Genomic DNA, 22,602 nt, shown 5'->3' on the forward strand with positions numbered 1-22,602 from the left:
TGGTTCAGATGGGGTACAGCTCCTAGGTGTTGCTTCTCCAGGGTTTTCTAGGTTATCATGGATCAGGGATTATCATGTATTATTATAGATATGCTCCACTCTTCTTGCTCCCTCTTGTGGCAGAAATCTTAACCTTTGTGTTTTCTCCTGCTCTTGTAGCTCACATACTGGCTACAAGAAAACTCTTGTTTTCCAGAAGGCAGTCTGCAGCTCAAGTCTGTGGTTTCTTCCTTTCCCACATATCCTGGTAAACAAATGGAGTCAACCCACAGATTGTGTCTGTGTTGGGGGGACTGGGGGTATTGGGAGCAATGCCACTTGGGGCATTGGGAGTGTCTGCGACTTGGGGCGGACATCCTCATGCAGAGTCTTCACAGAGCTGTGGACAGAATTCCTGCTGAAGTCTTGAAGCAGACAGCAAGGACCACATTCCTTTATGTGCTCTGATATTCCAACGTGGTTCCTTCCCTCTCTTCTCCCGACCCCTAGTCATGAAGGTCACAGCTCAGAAATCAGGGTGCTGATGTAGAGAAATTGATTTCTCCAGCCACACCATGCACAACTGGGATAGCCAGGCACGCACTGTTTTCCACTTCATGGGGGAGGTCACCACTGCTGTTGCCAGAGAGCTTCCTCCACGCAGTGTCACTGGGGAAGGGGGAGGGTAGAGTCCCTACTCTCTGCATCCAAACTCGTCTCTATCCCACTCAGATGCTGTGCTGTAATGTTCCCTCAAACATGAAACTTCTACGAATTCTTCTCACCTGTGAGTATCTGCCCAGGTCAGCACGCACCAGGTGTTTTGCCCTAATAGGGCGACTGAGCGTGAGGCCTGTTCATGACCCCCTTAGATGGATCTGCAGTCTTGTTTATTTTCAGACACAGGTGTGCTAGAAAACTTCCCCATCCCTTGTTCAGGGTGCTGGAGGCATTTTTATTCATGAATCAATATCTAGCTACTTGTTTTAAAAAGGCAAGAGAAAGAAGGATGGCTTCTGCAGCTTTGGTGCTGACGCCAATCATCAGTAATCCTTAACTCTCTAAGGCAGTGGTTCTCGATCTTGGCTGCACATTAGAATCACCTGGGAATCTCTTTAAAATCCTGATTTCTGGGCCTCATCCTCCAGAAATTCTATTTCTTTGTTACTAATGTTGTGGCCCCACCCCATAACAAAGAAACAGAATTTCCAGAGGATGAGGCCCAGAAATCAGGATTTTAAAAAGACTCCCAGGTGATTCTAATGTGCAGCCAAGGTTGAGAACCACTGCTCTAAGAACTACCAAACTGTTTTCCAAAGTATGCGTTCCATTCTGCATCCCCAAAAGCAATGTTTGAGCACTCCAGTTACTCCTCATTCTCAGCAGCATTCAATGTTGTCAAGTTTTTGCTGTTTTTCGGTCGTTCTAATAGGTATGTAGTGGCAGGTATATTTTACAAATTGGAACACCACACATGTGGATCTAAACTCCTACCTTCTCATGGAGAATCAGAAGTTTAGATAACACTGTACTAACATTCCTTTAAGGCAACAACTGGTTAGAACTATTGTTACTTGTACATGAACATATTCTCTCCATTATATCACAGCCCCTACCACTCCAAATTACCTTTACCAGTGTGGCTTCACATATTCAGGTTACCGGCCTGATCTGTAGAGCCACCTGAGTTTGGTGCGCCACACCCAGCCCTATCCCCAAACACTGCAATCAGCATCCTCACATCCCTTCACAATTTTGCCCCAGCCACCTGTATGCTGTCACTTCCAGTCTTCTCCACACTAGAGTCCTGTATTCCAGCTTACAATGATTCTTAAACATACCTCTTTCATCCTAGCTCTTTCCTATTTTATGAAATATTACTCAGCCTTCAAAATCCAACTCAGTTTCCTCTCTGAACTCACCTAATTTTCTTCACATTGCTTTTAATAATAAAAGAACAAATATATGACACGAAAATTGTTTATCAAATGTTACAATACTGCTTTCAAATTTAAACTTTCATTTAAGCAAGCAATCCTCAACCATATGACGTGGGACGTGGTTAACAGTAGAAAAAAAATGTTAAGATACAGTCATTAATAATACAGTTGCAAGCTTTACATCTGTCCCTTTAGAAACCAGAGCAGATTCACATCGCTTTCTCAGTAGCAAAGTCAGGAGTGAATTATTAGCTAGCACCAGAAATGCACATATCCCTGACAGTATGACACAAATTATACTAAATGTAATCCTTCATATGTGGCAAATGAGTAAAAAAAAAAAAAAAAGATTTAGAACCACCAATTTCAGCCATCAAACTGTGAAATATTTAGATAAGTAACCCTTTTCAGCTCAGTTTCTTCTTAGGAAATTTGTAAATTATCTGTTATAATTTATTTACCTTTCTTCATACAAATTTTATTATTTATGATGGAGATAATAGCAAAGTTACTGGATTGTTATTAAGAAAAAAACAAATAATATACATGAAATGACCTTACTAGAGTGTCTGTGACAGGTTAAATACATAAGAAATGTCCTATATTTTCTTTTTCCTTCCATGTCATTAATTCATTGATTCAGTCAATATTTCAGTGATGGCGAACCTATGACACGCATGTCAGAGGTGACACGCGAACTCATTTTTTTGGTTGATTTTTCTTTGTTAAATGGCATTTAAATATATAAAATAAATATCAAAACTATAAGTCTTTGTTTTACTATGGTTGCAAATATCAAAAAATTTCTGTATGTGACACGACACCAGAGTTAAGTGAGGGTTTTTCAAAATGCTGACATGCCGAGCTCAAAAAGTTCGCCATCACTGCAATATCTAGTGAGTATTTACCACATGCCAATCTCTGTGATAAGTATTGGAAATGATAAATCAAAGCTCAGACTAAGAAAATGCAACTCTCAGAATACTTGAGCAAAAAACAGTAGAGATAAAAAGACAACCTTTATTTTCCTATTTGCTTCTTTGCTTCTTTAATTTTAATACCATCATCAAATTTTTATCCCAAAAACCAATGTAAAGTTACTCCATAGTCTCAAATACTAGTATTAAGTAATTTTTAAGCTGAGGAGAAAAAAAGCAAAGACCAAACTAAACAATGAACAAAACACGGCGACAATCTTCAAAATTTTTCCTAGGTAAAAAGTTAACATGGATAATATAGCAGCCACTTAATTAGACATAATATAAATTTACTAGTACAATAAAGTTAAGACAGCTAGGTAATGATCTTGGAGTGTGTATACCTTACCCCAATTTCCAATCCAACAGAACCTTAGATAAAAATGAGAAATGTTATTTTACAAATTACCTATGTATTCTGAAAGATCTGCTAAAAAATGTGACCAGTCTGGCTTTAAGAACATGCAACAAATATGTCCACAATTACTATGTTAGCACAGTATAGACTAAGAGCAGAAAGGAAAATCAGCCAAGGTAGATTAGATATCTGCACTAAAGATAGTAAATAACGAAATACCAGTGGTCATAAGAAAGGGAGTTTATAATATATACCAAAAGCTAGCTTTGAAAATATAAAATCTGGCCCTGGCCAGGTGGATCAGTTGGCTGAAATGTCCTGTGCACCAAAAGGTTACAGGTTTGATTCCCTGTCAAGGCACCTACCTAGGTTGCGTCTTTTATCCTGGGGGGGGGGGGGGCGGCGCAGGGGGACGGGGGGGGGGGGCAGTGAGGGGGAGGGGTGTGTATTCAAAAGGGAACTAATCTCAATGTTATCTCTCACATCAATGTTTCTCTCTTTCTCTCTCTCTAAAAATCAATATAAACATATCCTCCAGTGAAGATTAATATATAAAATCAGGACTTAACACTATAGAGCATAAAGCAGAAATATGAGAAAGAAGAACTAACTTGTCTTTCTATGTAACTAGATAATATATGGCAGAAACTCTATAGAGAGGAAAGCAATGAGGTCCCATCTGTTTCTACGCCCAAACCTCCTCTCTGTACAGATGATTCCTCCACTTATCAAGCTATGCCCTAGGGTTTTCATGTCTTTAAGATGCAAATGATTCTATCTGAAAATAAGAATATAGGGACACCTCCCAAAGTTGGCAAATCTCCCTTACATAGGCTAAATTCTAATGTAAATAGTTAGACTTCTATAACAGTTTCCCTAAATACAACATTTCATGTAAAATATCCTTTTCAAGATCACTAGTAATAGGAATAAAGAGAGATAGAAAAAGATAAAATAGAAGCAGAGTTGCAATAAACATATTGGTAATACTACTTGGGAAATTACAAAGGGAGCTAAAGCTAAGCATACCTGCCTTCGAGAAACAAGTTCCTGTGTCATTTTGGCATGGCAGCAGGCTGGATACTGGGCGGGAGCAGGGGTGGGTAGGGTTGTTAGGGCTTGGAGAGTAAAAGAGTCAGGTAGGAATTGCTGATAAAGCCAGGTGAGACATACTGGTATTGTCTACATGCTGTGGCAATCAAGCTTTAGAAAAGGAATTTGGAAAATATTCCTGGATGTACACAGGAATATTCCCTTAAGTTGTACCCATGAGGGACAAAAGATACTAGAGGCTCTAGGAACTCTAAGACAAAGAGAATGTATGTCAACAACTAAAAATTTAAACAACAAACCAGGAATGACAATTAACCCCTAGAGGCCGGGGAGCGCTATCACGTTCCTCCTGTCTTTCGCCAAAACTGCCAGGAGCGCCATCGCACTCCTCCTGTAGTGTCCAGTTCTAAGTCTGCTTTTATTAGTGATGATGATATTGCTAAATATGTCAATTCTTGCTGTGAAGATGACGATTTTGTGGAAGATATTGAATATGTGACTTTATTTACTTGTGATTCATAATTTTTTTCCTAAACTGCTGTAAAATCAGCAAAAATGCCTTGGCAATTTTAGCAAAGTTCCAAGGATATTGGTTGGCACTCAAAGGGTTAAGGTGTAGAAAAATAAAATTCTGTTTTGTATAAAAATTACCTGCAATAATATAAAACTTTTAAACTGAGAAAAGTTTTGGAAACAGGATAGTAAGTAGAACTTAGCATTACATAACATAGTATTACTAATTTAAATGTATAAAGTATTTCATGTATTTAGTTTCAAGATTCTTGAAAGAAGCAAAAAAATATATGTCTATGTATCTCAAAAGCCCAAAATTGCCATCAAAGTCATGCAAGTATTATTTTTCACATAGGTTTTGTTACTTAAACAAAAATTCTTCCACTATGAGGGCTCTTTAACCCTTTTTGGTCCAACGTGGAGGCTGACTCGACAGATCAGGTGCTAGGCGCAGGTCTAACGTCGAGGCTGAGGTCAACACTGCAAACCGGTTCAACATTCAATCCCATCAATTAATTTGGACCAGACTGTTTGAATTCCAAAAATGAAATTGGACTGCAAAGGGTTAAGAACATAAATCTTATAGCTATAAAGAGAACACTGTACTACCTCATAGCCTTAGAGTGAGAATTGAATGATGCATGTATATATGTCAGGGAAAAGTTGTTTAGCAGAACATTATTTCAACTCCAGCTATTGTAACACCAACTGAGTGTACTGCTCTTTTCTGACATTAACTGCCCTAAAACAGTCAAGGGCAAAGTTCTCCACCCTGCCCTCATTTCTCACAGCAGCTGCTAGTAATAATACCATTGTAATAATCTGGTTATTATTTAACAGAAAAGGAGTAAAGGAAAAACTAGAAAATATAGGCATGCCATTTATACAGCTTTGCTAGTTAATTTAACACTCTCCAAATCTGTCCCCCACTGACCCATGGGGGAAGGGACTGGACAAAGGCAGTTTGAAGGCATGTTTACTAAGGTCTCAGTGACAGGGGAAGGTGCTTACCTGTCTCTCAGTCACACCTGTATTTCACTGCAATCACTACCTAACGTACATGAGGACTGCATAACACAGCTCACCTAATTCCCATTTCCTTCACACTTCCTGAAAAATGTAGGTTATAAAGAGACTTCACTATTATGTCTCTGCTGCCCTCTACAGAAACATGTCTTGGAAGACAATGGTAAAATAAATTATGAAAATCCAAACAGCAATACTAACCAACATGGCAAGTCACATCAGTAATCAACTACACTTGTTAAATGTCTTAAAAGACAACATTACAAAGACAATTTATTGCTATGGTCTTTAATTTCTATCACGCTTTTCTTCCAAGTAGTTGAGTATGTAGTTAATCTGTATTCCAAGGAATACAATGTAAGTAATTAAGAGAATTTGGGACATGAATTAGAATCTCACTTTGCCATTTATTAACTGTATCTTCATATTCTCATCTATAAAATAGGGGTATAACAATAATAACAACTACCTCACATGATCAGAACTTAGCAAAGTACTGACACATTCTAAGAACTCAGGGTTACTGTGTTTTAATGTTATTGCTATCACTATGACACTGTAACAAAATGGTCAGGACCACAGCCCAGAAGTGAGTGTGTCTGAGTTAGAATCCTGGCTCAATCACTTACTACTTTATAACCACAGGTATTACTTAATCTTTCTGGGCCTCAGAATCCTTATCTGGAACAGAAGGGATGATAAAACAGCTCCATTCTCAGAGTTTTTGTGAGGTTTAAATACACTAATGTATGTAGCAAAGCACTCAGGAGAGTGACCCATAACAAGGAAGCACATGTATTAGCTGCTGGTGCTTTGAATGCAATTGCCTTTGCTCCAGGGAACCGGTGGAATCACATGTATAGGCAAATCGATCACATCCCTGGACAAGGGATTCACAACAGACCCGAATTATAATCAGTGCTTCCCAATGAATTAAAGTAGAACATGTCATGTACAGTAAGTATCCACCCACCATATGAATGTTTCATTTCTACAAGCATACTAGCATATGAGGCAAAAATACCCTTATAGGTTATATAAGAGGTCTTGTTTCTGGAAAGCCAATTAATAGGTACAAAACTCCTAATTATAGTATAAATCTTCCCCTTCCACTGTTACTTAATGTACATAGCTCATTTACACATTGTAGCTGACTCCGTCAACACCCTACTCATGTCTCCTCCCCTGTGTCTTCAGTGATGCTTGCTTGCCCTATTGTCCAGCTTCCAGCTCATCCATTTCTTTGCCTCAGGGCCCCTCTGATGGGATAATTCTAATGCTCACAGAGTCTAAGAGCAGTATTAAGTTCCACGCGCCCACAACAGTAACTAGCTTGATAATGACCCCTTGATTGGCTACTATTCCTTCCTGGCTCACATGCCCACTTCACTACCAGGAGATGTTCTCAGGGCATGCTTCTGTCTGAGAAATTCAAAGGCAAACAATAAACAATGAAGAGACGCAAGTCTTCAAAAACTGCACATATTTTACTTCTTTCAACCTACTTGAAATATGAAATACACCAAAGAGAATGGTTTTAGGTATTAATATAAGGAAGTATTAGGAAGTAAGTGCTGATGTGACTACATGATCCTGGGCAGAGGGTATGCGGGTTTATGAGTTAGAATCTCCTGAGAAGCATCTGCCAAGATAGCATGAGCTATAAAAAAATCACTCAGAGAACCAAAAAGAAAAAACAGGAGGACAACTTAAGGGAGCTGTGGGACAAAAGGAAACATACAATATTTTCATCATAGGAGTAACAGAAGGTGAAGAAAGTGAGCAAGGGATAGAGAACCTGTTTGAAGAAATAATGGCAGAAAACTTCTCTGACCTAGTGAAGTAAAAAGTCACTTAAGTTCAGGAGGCACAAAGTCCCAAGCAAGAAGAACCCAAACAGACCCACACCTAGACACATCATAATTAAAATGCCAAAAATTAAAGACAGATTCTTAAAGGCAGCAAGAGAAAAGCAATTTGCTACCTACAAAAAAGCTCCCATAAAGCGATCAGGTGATTTTCATCAGAAACTCTAAGGGCCAGAAGGGAATGGCATAAAGTATTCAAGGTAATGAAAAGCAAAGACCTGAAACCAAGGTTACTGTACCTGGCAAGGCTATCATTCAAAACAGATAGTGAAATAAAGAGCTTCCCAAACAAACAAAAAAAAGGCTAAAGGAGTTTATCACCAAGAAATATAAGAGGTAAAGGGGCAGGAAAAAAAATTTTTTTTAGAGTAGCTGAGCCTGGCCAGCATGGTTGTGGTTGAGCATCGACCTATGAACTAGGAGGCCACGGTTCTATTCCTGGTCAAGGCACATGCCCAGGTTGCAGGCTCAATCACTAGTGTGGGCCATGCAGGAAGCAGCTGACCAATGATTCCCTCTCTTCATTGATGTTTCTATCACCCTCTCCCTCTCCCTTCCTCTTTGAAATCATTAAAAATATTTTTTTTAAAAAGAATGAGAATAACTCAGGCTTCTTGACACTAACTATGGAACTAGAAAACAATGAAGCCTTCAAAATTATGAAGACAAATTACTTTCAACCTATAATTGTATACAAATTTTCAGTCACATATCAAAGATGATAAATGCATCTTCTGATTTGCCAAGCCTCAAAAAATTATCTTTCACAAATCTTTTCTTGAAAGGTCCTATAAGATATGCTCAATCAAAATGAGAATGAAAACCAAGAAAGGCATACATAGAATCCAGGATTAAGTTGCTCCAAATAAGAGGAGATAAAGAGAATTCCAAGAAAGAGAATGAAGGGAGACCTGAGTAGTAATAGTCACAAAGCGGAGAGGCTGCTGAGTTCAAATTAGAGCAGCGAGAAGGTTGTGGGGAAAAATTCTCCACTAAAACAAATACAATGGTAAAAAATTAAAGTTTTATTAATGATAAGTAAAACCAGGAAAACAAAACCACCAAATAATTAACTAAAGAAAATAAAAAGTTGTGAAGAAAAAGTAATCATAATTAATATTTGCCTTTGTTACAAATATTATATATTCACATGTATGTAATGCTTAATATTAATCTAACCAAACATGATATATATGTTCTTAAAAAATGGAGGGATGGGGAATATTCAGTGGGTAGCTGGTGGTGAAAAGTGGGTGAGGAGAAGAGAACTCAGTATTTATTAGCTCTCAGGAACAAACTGGAGTTACAACTGAAACAGAGAAAGGCTTCCTGAATAATTAATGTAAAACTCACAGGAGAGAACCCTGATACCCAAGGACCGAAGGTGGAGACTGCATAGAGACGGATAGGAGGGGTGAAGGTGCCAAAGTGCTGGCAGGACACCCACAGATGGCAACTGAAGTCCTGGAGAGGTATCTCAGCTGTGGGGGGAGCCACTTAGAACTCTGGAATCTAATCCAATTAGTCAGAAACAGGCTTTAACACTGTCCTGCACTCGAGATTGAGAGGTGTAGAGGATCCACCTAATACATAGTTACAAATCCAAACAGACAACCATAATGAGGAAACAAAGAAACAACCTCCAAATGCAAATTCAAAATAAACAGTCCAATAAAGAGCTTCCCAGACAAAAAAAAAAAAAAAAAAAAAGCTAAAGGAGTTCATCACTACCAAGCCAGCATTACAAGAAATGCTAAAGGGATTGCTGTAAGAACAATCAGAGAGAGCAACCTAGTTATACAGAATTAAAATGGCTATAAATAAGTACCTCTCAATAATAACCTTAAATGTAAATGGAATAAATGCTCTAATCAAAAGATGTAGGACAGCTGAATGGATACAAAAACATGACCCAACTATATGCTGTCTACAAGAGACCCACCTCAAAACAAAAGACACATACAGGATGAAAGTGAAGGGATGGAAAAAAATTTTCCATGCAAATTGAAAAGAAAAAAAGCTAGAGTAACAATACTCATAGCCGACAAAATAGACTTTAAAAGCATCATGCTAAGCAAAGTAAGCCAGTCAGAGAAAGATAAATATCACATGATCTCACTCATTTGTGGAATATAATGAACAACATAAACTGATGAAAAAAATAGAGCCAGAGGGAAAAATATATTCTAGAATATGATATAAGTAATCCTGTTATTTGCAGATATTTAATATTTCCTACAAATTTTGTGATATCATACTATGTTAGTACAGTTTTGGTAATGTTATTATACTTAAAACCCTTTTATTCTTGAAATATTAATGTTTACTGCATGTAATATTATTACATGTAAGATCATTTTTCTTGAATAACTAGTGTTTATTGCTCATAACATTGTCATAAAAAATATTTATCTATGTTTAGAGATACATTACAAGCGTGTTATTTAGAGATAAGGAGGTAAAGTGCAAAAGAATCCACTAGGAGTTAAAAGCTGCTACCCGTGAGGAAGGATATGATTAAGAAATGCCATAAACAGAACAAAAATTTTTGAAACAATTCCTTCTTACCTTAGGAAGCTCAGATACTCTCTCTTCACTTGTCAGAGAATGACTGCTTGCACAAGAAGCACAGTCTGATATTTCCACAGCACTCTCGCCATCTTCCGCAGCACTCTCACTGTCTTCAAATTCATTCTCATCATTAGTATCTTCCCTGTCACTGTCCCTCTCCCAGTCAACAAACTGCAGTTCATCTAGAAAATAATTTTAAACTCAATTTTATATGTTAAATACAATTTTAAACTCAATTTTATTTTTTTAATTTATTTTTTTATTCTCAACAGTTAAAAAACATGTTGCTCAATAATTTAAAAATATATTAAAAGACAGTGAAAAGTATACTTGTACTCTTCTCTCTAGCCATCCTATTACTCCTAACTCTTATTCCCACTCCAATTCTCATGTATCTACTTTTATTAGTAGTTTTTGTACCCTTCTAGGGTTTCTCCAGCATGTTAAAGCAAATAAAATATAGTCAAATTTCTCCTTTCTGGTATACTGTGATCTGTTTTTTACTTAAATGATGTGCAGGTTTTTCCACATCAGAAAATAGGGAGCCATCCCAATTCTTTTCTATAATACTAAAGGCCCAGTGCACAGATTCATGCACCAGTAGGGTCCCTCAGCCTGGCCTGCGCCCCCTTGCAATCCGGGACCCCTAGGGGGATGTCAGACTGCCGGTTTCAGCCCAATCCCCACAGGCCAGGCTGGGGACCCCACCAGTGCACATGTGCACTGGGCCTCTAATATGCCGATAAGATCTTTGATTAATCTCTTCCTGCCCTCCTCCATACCCCCTTCCCTCTGATATTCATCAGTCTGTTCCACATTTCTATGCCTGTGCATTGAGCATCTGCCCCTGGTGGTCATTGCACATTATAGGTACCAATCGAACGGTAGCAAGGTTGCTTAGGCTTTTATATATATAGAATAGAGGCTGGGTGTATGAAATTTGTGCATAGGTAGGGTCCCTAGGCCTGGCTGGTGATCAGGGTTGATCAGTGGGGCGACAGGTGGGGCGATCAGGGGGCCCCCACTGGCACCCACCTTGGCTGGCCTGGTGCCACCTGCTCGCCGGGCCCACCCCCCACCGCTGCTGCTGCTGCCGGTCGCCTCCCTCTGTGGGGCAACCAGCGGGGCAGTTGGGGGGTCCCCACTGGCACCTGCCTTGGCTTGCCTGGGGTTCTGCGGGCTAGGGGTAGCTCCTGCATTGAGCATCTGCACCCTTGTGGTGAGTGTGCATCATAGCGATGGGTTTTTCCACCAGTTGTTCCACCGTTTGGTCAATTTGCATATTAGGCTTTTATTATATAGGATAGTATTCCATTGCATAAATGACCCATAGTTTATATAATCAGTCTTCTACTAATAAAGACTTTGTCAAAGATTTTCACCCAACATTTTTTATAGATTTCTCTCAGCAGGAAAGAAACAAAGTAAATTTAGTTTTTAGTTTATTTAATAAATATTATTATCTAGATACTACCTTTGCGAAATTTTAATTTGAAAGTTAAATTATGTTAATATATTAATAATCAAATGTACCAACTCTAATTCGCTATGCTTAAAGAGATGAATAATTAAGGATAAATTATTCTCTGGGGTATAGTACATAACGTAAACCTTCCCTACATTACAAAGCCCAAGAGCTCCCTCACAGCTACTTTAGCTACTAAGCAGGCTAGTAAGATATCTTGGCCCTATTTCAGAGGTCTAATAGCAACATTCTCACTTCCAGATAGAAATAAAATTAAAAATATAAAACTTACTAGCTTTAATATCTTAAGGGAATTGAGAATAAAAACAAAAAAAGAAATATTTAAGCTATAGTTAAAAGTATGAGATAAAGTAAACAAAACAAAAAGAAACAGTCTTCTTTAATCTGAAACTGTTGTTCAGAACATGAGTTAAAAGTCAACTATAACAGTTTCAAAAAACTGGAGGTCCAGTCTTGGAGAAGCAGATGCATGGTGGCAATTATTTCCTCCTATCTACCATCACATTTACTCATGGAAGCTAGACACAGGAATGCATAAGAAACTCTCCCAGCTGCCAAACCATCACACCAGGGAGCCATGGAAAGCAAGGGGAAGGGGAACAAGTGTCTCAGAGTTAATGCCCCTGCCGCCAGTTCAACACATTTTTGTAGCATTCATTCATTCAGTCCTCTTTCATTCAATAAAATCAGGGTCTACAAAGGGCCTATCATGCCGTTCTAGACCCTCACAATAAAATACACACACACGCACAAAAGAGAATACAGAACAGTGTTTCTAACTTGGGCAAGTTCCCAGATGAACACTGATATTGCTGTAAAATGATCTATCATGACCAAGACTAACAGGACTTTTCACTTGGTCACAATAATTTTATGAAACAGGCAAGATAGTTGCTGTTAGACTAAAATTTGCATTTCACAGGTGAGGAAACTGAGTCTCCATAAAGTGAATACATTTTTCCCAAAGTTACATAAAAGACAAATCAAGAGGAAAAATTTTTTAAAGAAAAAATATTTTGACAATTTTAACTCAGGGTTCTTCTCTGCCTTCTCAATCACAATTCTGGGCCATAAAGCCCAGAGACTCTAATCCAATACAGCTGAAAATATTGTTTTGAAAGCTCACCTAGTAATTCTGATAAGAAGCCAGGTCTAGCAACCATCAGAAGAGTACTGAAGAACACAGCATTAAAAGTTAGATATTCCTGGCTTGGGATATCAATTGGCACATTTATTAACTATGTGACTCTGGGCAAGGGACTTGACTTCTCTAAGTTCAATTTTCTTCTGTAAAATAAGGATACTTAGATCACAGGATCTAGCAGATATCAAAGAAAATAGCATCGTATCCAGCCAAGTGTCTGAGATAAACAATACCTTGATGAATGGTAATTAAAGGTAAAAAGGACGGAGGAAGAGAGAAGAGAAAAAGAGGGCAGAAGAAAAAGCTAATCAAGCAGTTGTACACATGAACAATCTCCAAGGGATCATTTACTTGTTAGCTAATGGTCAACTTATTTAAGAGAAGTCAACAACTTCCTAACTCATGTTAAAGCAATTAGCTCAAAGCATCCTCCCATTCTTTAACAGTTTTGGAAACTACTGAGTATTAATATAAAAGACCTTTTCATACAACAGGACAAGATACAGTGTTCTAAATACCAGTTTTACTGAGATGTAATTCACATACCTCACTATTCATTCATAAAAACATACAGTTTTTAATAATGAAATTATGTTCTGAGATGCATGAGGACAAACCAAGAGTTATATGACAATGAATTTCATTTAACATGGCTGAAATAGCAATTCTGAATTTAAGTATAACCTTAGAATACCACTTTATCTGGCTATTACTGAAATGTCAAACAATAGTTACCAAGATGTCATACAAAGTGGCCATAAGAGCATAGTCAGCTTCCACAGGAGCTGTCTATACAAGCAGAACCTTGACTCAGTAACTAAGTAACGTGGACCGTCAAAATAACAGTGAAAAAGAAGTCAAAGCTTATGTTGAAAGCATTAAAACTTTTACCTACTCTTAGATGAGCTATATATTTTAACATATGGAAAAATATGATTTTTATAATTTTAAGTCTGTGGTCCCAACTGGGGTGTGAACTGCACTTTAGGGCAGTGGTCGCCAACCGGTGGTTCATGGACCACTGGTGGTCTGTGAGGTCTGAAAGGTTGGCGACTGCTGCTTTAGGGGACATCTGACATCTAGAGACATTCTTGGTTGTCACCACTGGGCCTGGGAAAGCTGCTGTCACCTAATGGACAGGAACCAGAGATACTGCTAAACACCCACAATGCACAGGAAAGCTCCCATCCCAAACAAATAACTCCCTTGCTCCAATTGGCAACATGCCAAGACTGAGAAACCCCGTTCTGACTGTCAAAAGCAGGATATAATGTAAAATGCCATCAGAACAGACCTAGTAGTAGTTATACTTCCACCACACATTAGTTGCCATTGTATTTATCCAAAACAGGTTAGCAGGGAGGCAATATGGGTGTAGCATTAAGTAGTTAGTTGAGACTACTGGCTTTGCCGTCAAAGAATGCCACAGTGGAATCCAAACCAATTCTCACATGTTCAAGCCTAAGTTGTTAACTGTAAAAATTCTAGTGGTAATACCTACCTCTTAGAGCTATTATGAGAAACAGTAAATGAAAAAATATTTCTAAAGGGCTTAGCCTAGACGTTGGGACTCAGTGAGATCACACATAATCAATGCTAAGTATCAGAAAAGTAATGTACCTTTTTCCCAAGATTGAACCCAATATTTAATAGAAACTAGATTTCTTACAAAATTATCAATTTACCGTCACTGGCTCCACGTTCTGAACAGAAAGTATTCCCATTACAAACCCTGTCTATTCTAGAGCCATGTCCATTACCCCTCTCTGACTCAGACAGTAGTTACCTTCAGCTGACTGATCACTTCCACTGGAGCTCCACGTTATATCTGTAAGCCCACTGGCACTCTGAGATGTGGTAGTTTCTGTTGAAGAAAAAGAAAATATATAAAAAGCAATCACCTCATAGAGTTATCAGAATGAGATTTAATGCATGTTCCTTTGACGAAGTTATAAATACACAAAATTCTGATGCTAGCAGGGATAACGTCTCATGTCAGATCTTCCTGCCTACTGTTCCATGTGCAACCTGGGTTAAACGTCTCTAAAGTCATATTACAAGAAGAAAAAGAAGCAGAAATGATTGAAATAAGTTACAAAAGAAAAATGACTGGAGCACAAATACAAATTCAAAAAAAATAACCTTGAAATAATTATGGATTATATGATTTCCTTCCTAGAGTATTTCATTAAACAACAAAAACACAAATCAGAAACTACAAAATCAAAACTTAGTACAATAGAAATGTGTCTGTGTGCCTCCTTTGCCATACTAAGAGCCCTGGTAGCACCAGTGTGCTTAAAACACTTAACAGCAATTCTTTTCAATTAAACTTATTTTGAGATAACACTAAATTAACATCTATATATATAAAACCCTAATATGCAAATAGACTGAACAATGAAACAACCGCACAACTGAACAACCAAACAACCGAAAAACTGGTTACTATGATGTGTGCTGATCACCAGGGGGCGGTCGTGGAACATGGCGGGCATCAGCAGCAGGCAGCAGAGCGCAAAACATGGCAGGCGTTGGCCGCGGCAGGTTGGTGGAGCAGGTGAGTGGGGACACCAGACCAAGGCGGGGAGCCAGTCACTGTCATTGGGGCGAGCCTCTGGTGGTTACTGAAAATTCCTTGCTCTCGTGTGCCGCAGGCCCACCCAGCGCTCACACCTGCTGCCAGTGCCGATCCTGCTTGCACCCACTGTTGGCACCGGAGCCACCGCTTGCGCCCGATGCCAGCCCCAATAGCTCGGTACTGTCAGTGGGTGCGAGTGGCAGCTGCCAGCCCCAATCGCCCGAGAGCTTCTCCACTGCCCCCTGCTCCTGATGGGAGATCGGCGCAGTGGCCGCCCTTGCATCTGCTGATGGTGCTGGCCTGGCTTGCACCCACTGCTGGCACCGGTCCCAATTGCTCCACGCTGTCAGCGGGTGAGAGAAGGGGCGGCGCCATCAGCACGTGGGAGTGGTGGTGGCAGGAGCAGGGCTGCAAGCAGACAGGAGACCGGGGGCTACAGCAGGAAGAACTGGGCGGGGGCGTGGAGGACGGGCCAAGACCTGCCCCTGTGCCCATCGCAGCCTCACAGCCTAGTTCTTTTCAAGGTGCATGATTTCGTGCACTGGGCCTCAAGTACAGTTATAATAAACTAGAGGCCAGTGCATGAAATTCGTGCACAGATAGGGGCCCTAGGCCTTGCCAGTGATCAGGGCCAATCTGTGGGGTGACCGGCAGGGCAATCAGGGCCCCCACTCACACCCACCTTGTCCTGGTGCCGCCCACTAGCCAGCCCCACCCCCCAGGACCACTGCTGGTCGCCATCTGTGGGGTGACCTGCGGGACAATCGAGCTCACTGGCCCCCATCCCCCACCATGGTGACCGGTGGGGCAACTGTTGCCCCCGCTCACACCCACCTTGGCCTGGCCCTGCCTGCTCACCTGCTCCACCATCCCACCGCAGTCCGGCTCTCGTCAGGAGCCATCGGGGCAGGTAGCACCACATCACTTACTCCTGCCATGTTCCGCGCCACCCCCTGGTGGTCAGCACACGTCTAACTCCTGGTCAGTTGAACTCCCGCCCGTGGGGACAATTTGAATATTAGCCTTTTATTATGTAGGAGGATAATAAAGAAAACTCTTGTATTCCTTCCCCAGTTCCTTAATTGATAAAATTTTACAAAACTATACATCATTACAATCAGAATGTTGATACTAATACTAATCACCAGAAAGATAACTTACATTACATCTTTATTTTCACTTTGAGAGTACATGTATTAAAGCTGGGGCCAGTGAAACAAGGAAGGGCAACAGGAGACGAGGCGGGGCTGCTCTGGCTCTTCAGAAACGTTATGGGGGGAAAGCGAGCAAGGCAAAGCTGCTGCCAGCGCACAGGGCAGTGAGAGAAAAGGGGGTTTGTGGGCACGTTCAGGGGTTTGGCCTTGGACAAGCTACCGCTACCCATTGTTCCCCTCAGAGTTTAAGAGATGCATGCCTATGGGGGAATAAAAGGGAGAAGGAAAAGGCACAGATGTGCTCCTGGGAAGGAAAGCATCCTGGGTCCTTTGTACTAAAGGTTTTAAAGGCTGGGAGGTTAGGGAAGGTCTTAGGGGAGAATCTCAACAGAATATTCATCAACTTATGCTGATGTGCCAAAATGAGATTTATTCCCTTAACTTCATCTGTCCTTGGGTGTGTTTGGCACAAATGGTATTAACTGGGTTTCTGCTACCTATCTTCATGAGTAGGGTGATTTTAAGCTTTTTACCCTCTGATTGGGGAGAAGTGTGAACCATTTCTCTTAAGAGTCCTTGGTTACAGAAAATAGGACTTTGTAATTTACTAGATGGCTATAAACTTCTTGGCCATTTAACGACATGTCTGTTTCCTTATTCCACTTGGCCTGGCTGCTAGTCTGTCTCATTCCTCCCTGAGAGACTTCCATCCTGAAATCTTTTAGGGGTGATAAGGGAGGACAGTGTGTATCCATTAACTGCTTCCTGCTGACAGGGCTGTGGTCCCTGCCTGTGTAGGGGATGGAAGTCTCTCGGCCTGAGCTAAGGGGCATGGGAGTGGGATCCTAGACTGGAACAGAGAGGCTGTTAGCTGATTCTTCCAAAGTAGGAAAGGCTGGAATCCCTAAAGCATCATCATCTTGATATGGAATTGTTGTGTCATTCCAGAAGCGAAGTTGGTAGATTGCTTCATATTTCACTGACTCGATTATGTTGTCCTGAAAATAAGTCCGTTCAGTTCAATTGCTGAGTCGCATTTCAGGAGGTGGTGATGCAGATGGGCTCCCAAAGTGGGGCCTGGAAAGAGTGCCAGGACCATGTGAATAAGCAAGGTACCAGGCCATTTCTCCAAGGGGCTCTGATCAGATTCAAATTCAATCTTAAATCCTTAAAACTGTCCAGTGACATCCAGAGTCCCCACATGTCTCTCTCCATCATGACATTCCAGTCAGTCCTGGTTGATAAAACCACAATTGGAAACTGGCTTTATGTGTCGGAGAAGGGTGATGAAGGTTACTGAGTCGCACCACCATGTTACCGGTGATGTTAATGACAAAATGGCACCACTTGTTACCCACGAAGCTGAAAGTTACAGAGGTAGTAGAAGTGAGCCAGCTGGACTGGGTAGGCTTAGGAAATAAATATCTGGATTACCAGAGAATGTTACCTAAGGGGACTGTGCCAGGAGCAGGTGTGGCTCAGGCTGAAGCATGTAGGTTCATGGGTTCTTGACTTCATGCAGGAAAGGTTTCACAATACGAATGCGGGTTATTTTGAGTACGTTTATTAAAGCTGGGGACAGTGAAACAAGGAAGGGCTTACAGTAGAGAGACTCAGCAGGGCTGCTTTGGCTCTAGAAGTGTTATCAGAAAGAAGTGAGCAAGGCAAGGGTGCTGTCAACTCACTGGAGAGTCAGAGAATAGGGGGCCTTGGGGACAGGATCAGGGGGTTAGCCAGGGATGAGCTACCTACATTTTTTTTTTTAGATTTTATTTTTCAAATACTGTTTACATTCAATATTTTTCTATATTAGTTTCAAGTGTACAGAATAGTGGTTAGACAATTACATAATTTACTAGAGGCCTGGTGCACAAATTCGTGTACAGGTGGGGTCTGCTGGCCTGCCCTGATCGGGCTAATCAAGCTGGACGGCTGGAGGGAGGGGCCACAGGCGGTTGGTCGGCCTGCCCCCGCATCAGGGTGGGGGGGCTATCAGAGGCAAGGCCACTGGGGGAGGGGACACGAGCAGTTGGCCAGCCCCACCCACTGATGGAATTCCTGGTCGAGGGGACAATTTGCATATTAGTCTTTTATTATATAGGATGAGGTGATCCTCCAAATAATTCAGGTACCCACCTGGCCCCCTATATATTTACTTCAATATTATTGACTATACTAGGGGCCCAGTGCACAAATTCGTACACCTTGAAAGGAACTGTGGGCCGCAAGGCTGGGGTGGGCACAGGGATGGGACTTAGCGTATCCTCCATGCCCTTGCACACCCCCTCCTGCCACGGCCCCTGGTCCCATATGCGGCAGCCCTGCTCTCGCTGCCACCACTCCCACATGCTGACAGTGATGGTCCTGCTCGCACCTGACAGCGCAAAGTGATTGGGGCCGTCAGCAGGTGCCAACAGCAGTTGCTGCCTTGATCGCACCTCAGGAGCAGGGGGGGGTGGAGAAGAACTCAGGCGCAATTGAGGAGCAGCAGGTGCGAGTGGAGGCTCCGGCACCAGCTGCGAGTGCAAGCGGGGCCATTGCTAGCAACAGGTACAAGAGGCGGCTGCCGGCCCCGATCACCCCACAGGAGCAGGGGGAGATAGAGAAGCCCTGAGGGGCAACGGGGGCCAGTAGCTGCTGCTCACATCCATTGATAGCGCTGAGAGATTGGGGCTGTCTCTGGGTGCTGGCAATGGGTGCAAGCAGGGCTGGCACTGGCAGCAGGTGCAAGCACCTGGCAGGACCATGGCACACGGGAGCAAAGAATTTTCAGTAACCACCAGAGGCTTGCTCTGATGACAGCAACCCGCCTTGGTCTGGTGCCCCCGCTCACCTGCTCCACCATCCGGCCACACCCAATGCCCACCATGTTCCACGCTCTGCCGCCTGCTGCTGATGCCTGCCATGATCCGGGCATGCCTCCTTGTGGTCAGTGCACGTCATAGTGAACGGTTGTTCGGTTGTTCCAGTCTATTTGCATATTAGCCTTTTATATATATAGGTACTCTACAATGTACTTAATTTCCCATGACTATTGTATAACTGTCAACTTGGACTTCCTAATCCCTTCACCTTTTTCACCCAGGGCCCCATTTCCCCTTCCATCTGGCAAGCAACACTTTGTCTCTCTCTGCACCGGTGTATTCATTTCTGTTTTGTTTGTTCATTTATTTCCTCCCTTTGACTCCACATACAAGTGAAATAATATAGTACTTGTCTTTATCAGTTGGATTTGTTTCACTTAACACCTTCTAGCTCCATCCATGTTGTCGCAAATGAGAGGATATCATTCTTTTTCATAGCCAAGTAATAGTGCATTGCATGTAAGTACCTCATCTACTTTATTCACTCTTCTCTTGATAGGGACTTAGGTTGATTCTGTATCATTGCTATTATGAATAACACTGCAATAAACACAGGGGTACATATTTACTTTCAAATTTGTGGTTTGGGGGTTTAGATATATACTCAGAAGTGAAATTGCTGGGTCATGATGTAGTTCACATTTAACTTTTTTCAGGAACTTCCATACTCTTTTTCATAGTGCACTGTGTGGCATCTATTTTACATTCTCATGAACAGTGCAAAGGGTTCTCTTTTCTCCACATTCTCACCAACACTTGCTGGTTGTTGATTTATTGATTCCTATTCTGACAGGTATGAGGTGATATTTCATTGTAGTTTTAATTTGCATTTCTCTATGATTAAATGACATTGAGTATTCTTTCCTGTCTACTGCCCATCTGTATGTCTTCTTTGTAGAAGTGTCTATGCAGGTTCTCTAACCATTTTTTAACTGCTTTGGGGGGTTTTATGGTGTTATCTGTCTTCTTTATAAATCTTGGACATTAACCCCTTATCAGAAGATTTCAATCTTCTTTATTTTATAGAGACTTGTTTTGTAGTCTAACGAGGTCTGGAAAATGTTCCATGTGCACTTGAAAAGAATGTATATTCTGCTGCCTTGGGGTGGCAGATATTCTAAAAATATCAATTAAATCCATCTGGTCTGTGTTCCTTAAGGTCGCTGTTTCCTGTTTGATTTTCTGCCTGCAAAATCTACCCATTGATGTCAGTGGGATGTTACTGTCATCTACTATGACTATATTACTGTCTCTCCCTTTATATCCATCAATATTTGCTTTATATATTTAGATGCTTCTATGTTGGGTGCATAAATGTTTATAAGGGTTATATTCTCTTGTTGGATGGATACTCAACATTCCTTTATCATTATGTACTGTCCTGCTTTGTCTCTTATTATAGCCTTCATTTTTATGGTTTTTTTTTAATGGTTTTTGTGGGGGTTTTATCAATATAAGTATTTCAACCCCAGCTTCTACTTTTTTGTTACCAAGTGCATGAAATATTATTTACCATCACTTTGTTTTCAGTCTATGTGTCTCGATCTGAAGTGGGTCTGCTGTAAACAGCATACATATGGGTCTCGTTTTCTTATCCACTCAGCTACCCTATGTCTTTTGATTGGAGCACTTAATCCATTTACATTTAAAGTGATTATTATTGCCAAAACCGGTTTGGCTCAGTGGATAGAGCGTCGGCCTGCGGACTGAAAGGTCCCGGGTTCGGTTCCGGTCAGGGGCATGTGCCTGGGTTGCGGGCATATCCCCAATGGGAGATGTGCAGGAGGCAGCTGATCAATGTTTCTCTCTCATCGATGTTTCTAACTCTCTATATCTCTCCCTTCCTCTCTGTACAAAATCAATAAAATATATTTAAAAAAATAAAAAATAAAAATAAAGTGATTATTATTGGCTAGAGGCCTAGTATACAATCAGGGCCAATTGGGGCCTTCCAGCTGCCAGCCAGGGCCTCCCTTTCCCAGCTGCTGGCTGGAGCCTCCCTTCCCTGGCTGCCCGCCAGGGCCTTCCTTCATTCCAGGCTGCTCCCTGGTGGTCAGCGCATGTCATAATGAGCAATCAAACTCCCAGTCTCCTGTTCGAACTTCCGTGGGGACACTTTGCATATTAGCCTTTTACATATATAGACTAGAGGCCCGGTGCACAAAATTTGTGCACTCGGGAGGGTCCCTCAGCCCAGCCTGCACACTCTCAGAGTCCGGGAGCCCTTGGGGGATGTCCGACTGACGGCTTAGGCCATGCTCCCTCCAGCAGTTGGATATCCTTATTTCTGCCGTGGAGGTGGGAGAGGCTCCCACCACCACCACTGCACTCATCAGCCATGGGCCTGGCTTCTGGCTGAGTGGCGTTCCCCCTGTGGGAGCGCACTGATCACCAGGGAGCAGCTTCTACATTGAGTGTCTACCCCTTGACAGTCAGTGCACGTCAGAGCAACCAGTCGTTCCCCCGTTCGGTTGATTTGCATTATTAGCCTTTTATTATATAGGATAGATATGCAGTTATTGCCATTTTGTTATTCATTTGTTCCTCTTTTTTCTTTCTTCTTAAAGAAGTCCCTTTAACATTTCTTATGATACTAGTTTGGTGATGATGAGCTCCTTTAGCTTTTTCTTGTCAGGAAAGCTCTTTTTTTCTCATTCAATTTTAAATGATAGCCTTGCTGGGTACAGTAGTCTTGGTTGTAGGTCCTTGCTTTTCACCACTTTGAATAATTTGTATAAATCTCTTCTGGCCTGAAACCGTTTCTGTTAAGAAATCAGCTGACAGTCTTATTTGAGCTCCTGCATCCTAAATAAGTGCCATGTGAGGACACAACATGATGGTGTGTAGGTACCAGGAAGTGAGAATCCACCTGACACCAAATGCACTGAACTTCCAGCCTCCAAAACTATGAGAAATAATATGTCTGCTGTTTATAAACTACCCATTCTATGGGTTGTTGTTTTTTGTTTTGTTAGTAGCCTGAATAGACTATGACAGAAAGTTATCACTATTCATGTGATTATATAACAAATTCATGAAATTCATAAGCCTAAGTTCATAAGACACTTAAGTATAATATTTATATAAG

General features: G+C 41.3%; 1 protein-coding gene across 1 annotated transcript in view; it reads right to left on the reverse strand.

Moving 5' to 3' along the window:
* Positions 1-22,602, reverse strand: part of SPIDR (scaffold protein involved in DNA repair) — a 273,150-nt gene that overhangs the window by 240,271 nt on the left and 10,277 nt on the right. Inside the window, exons 4-5 of the mRNA XM_081110967.1 lie at positions 14,702-14,779; positions 10,283-10,467 (exon numbers count right to left, since the gene is read on the reverse strand). Coding sequence (XP_080967093.1) covers positions 10,283-10,467; positions 14,702-14,779 — 263 coding nt within the window. The remainder of the gene's footprint in view (positions 1-10,282; positions 10,468-14,701; positions 14,780-22,602) is intronic.

The sequence above is a fragment of the Myotis nattereri genome (genome assembly GCF_964212035.1).
Source record: "Myotis nattereri genome assembly, chromosome: 17".
In the NCBI taxonomy this organism is placed as follows: Eukaryota; Metazoa; Chordata; class Mammalia; order Chiroptera; family Vespertilionidae; genus Myotis; species Myotis nattereri.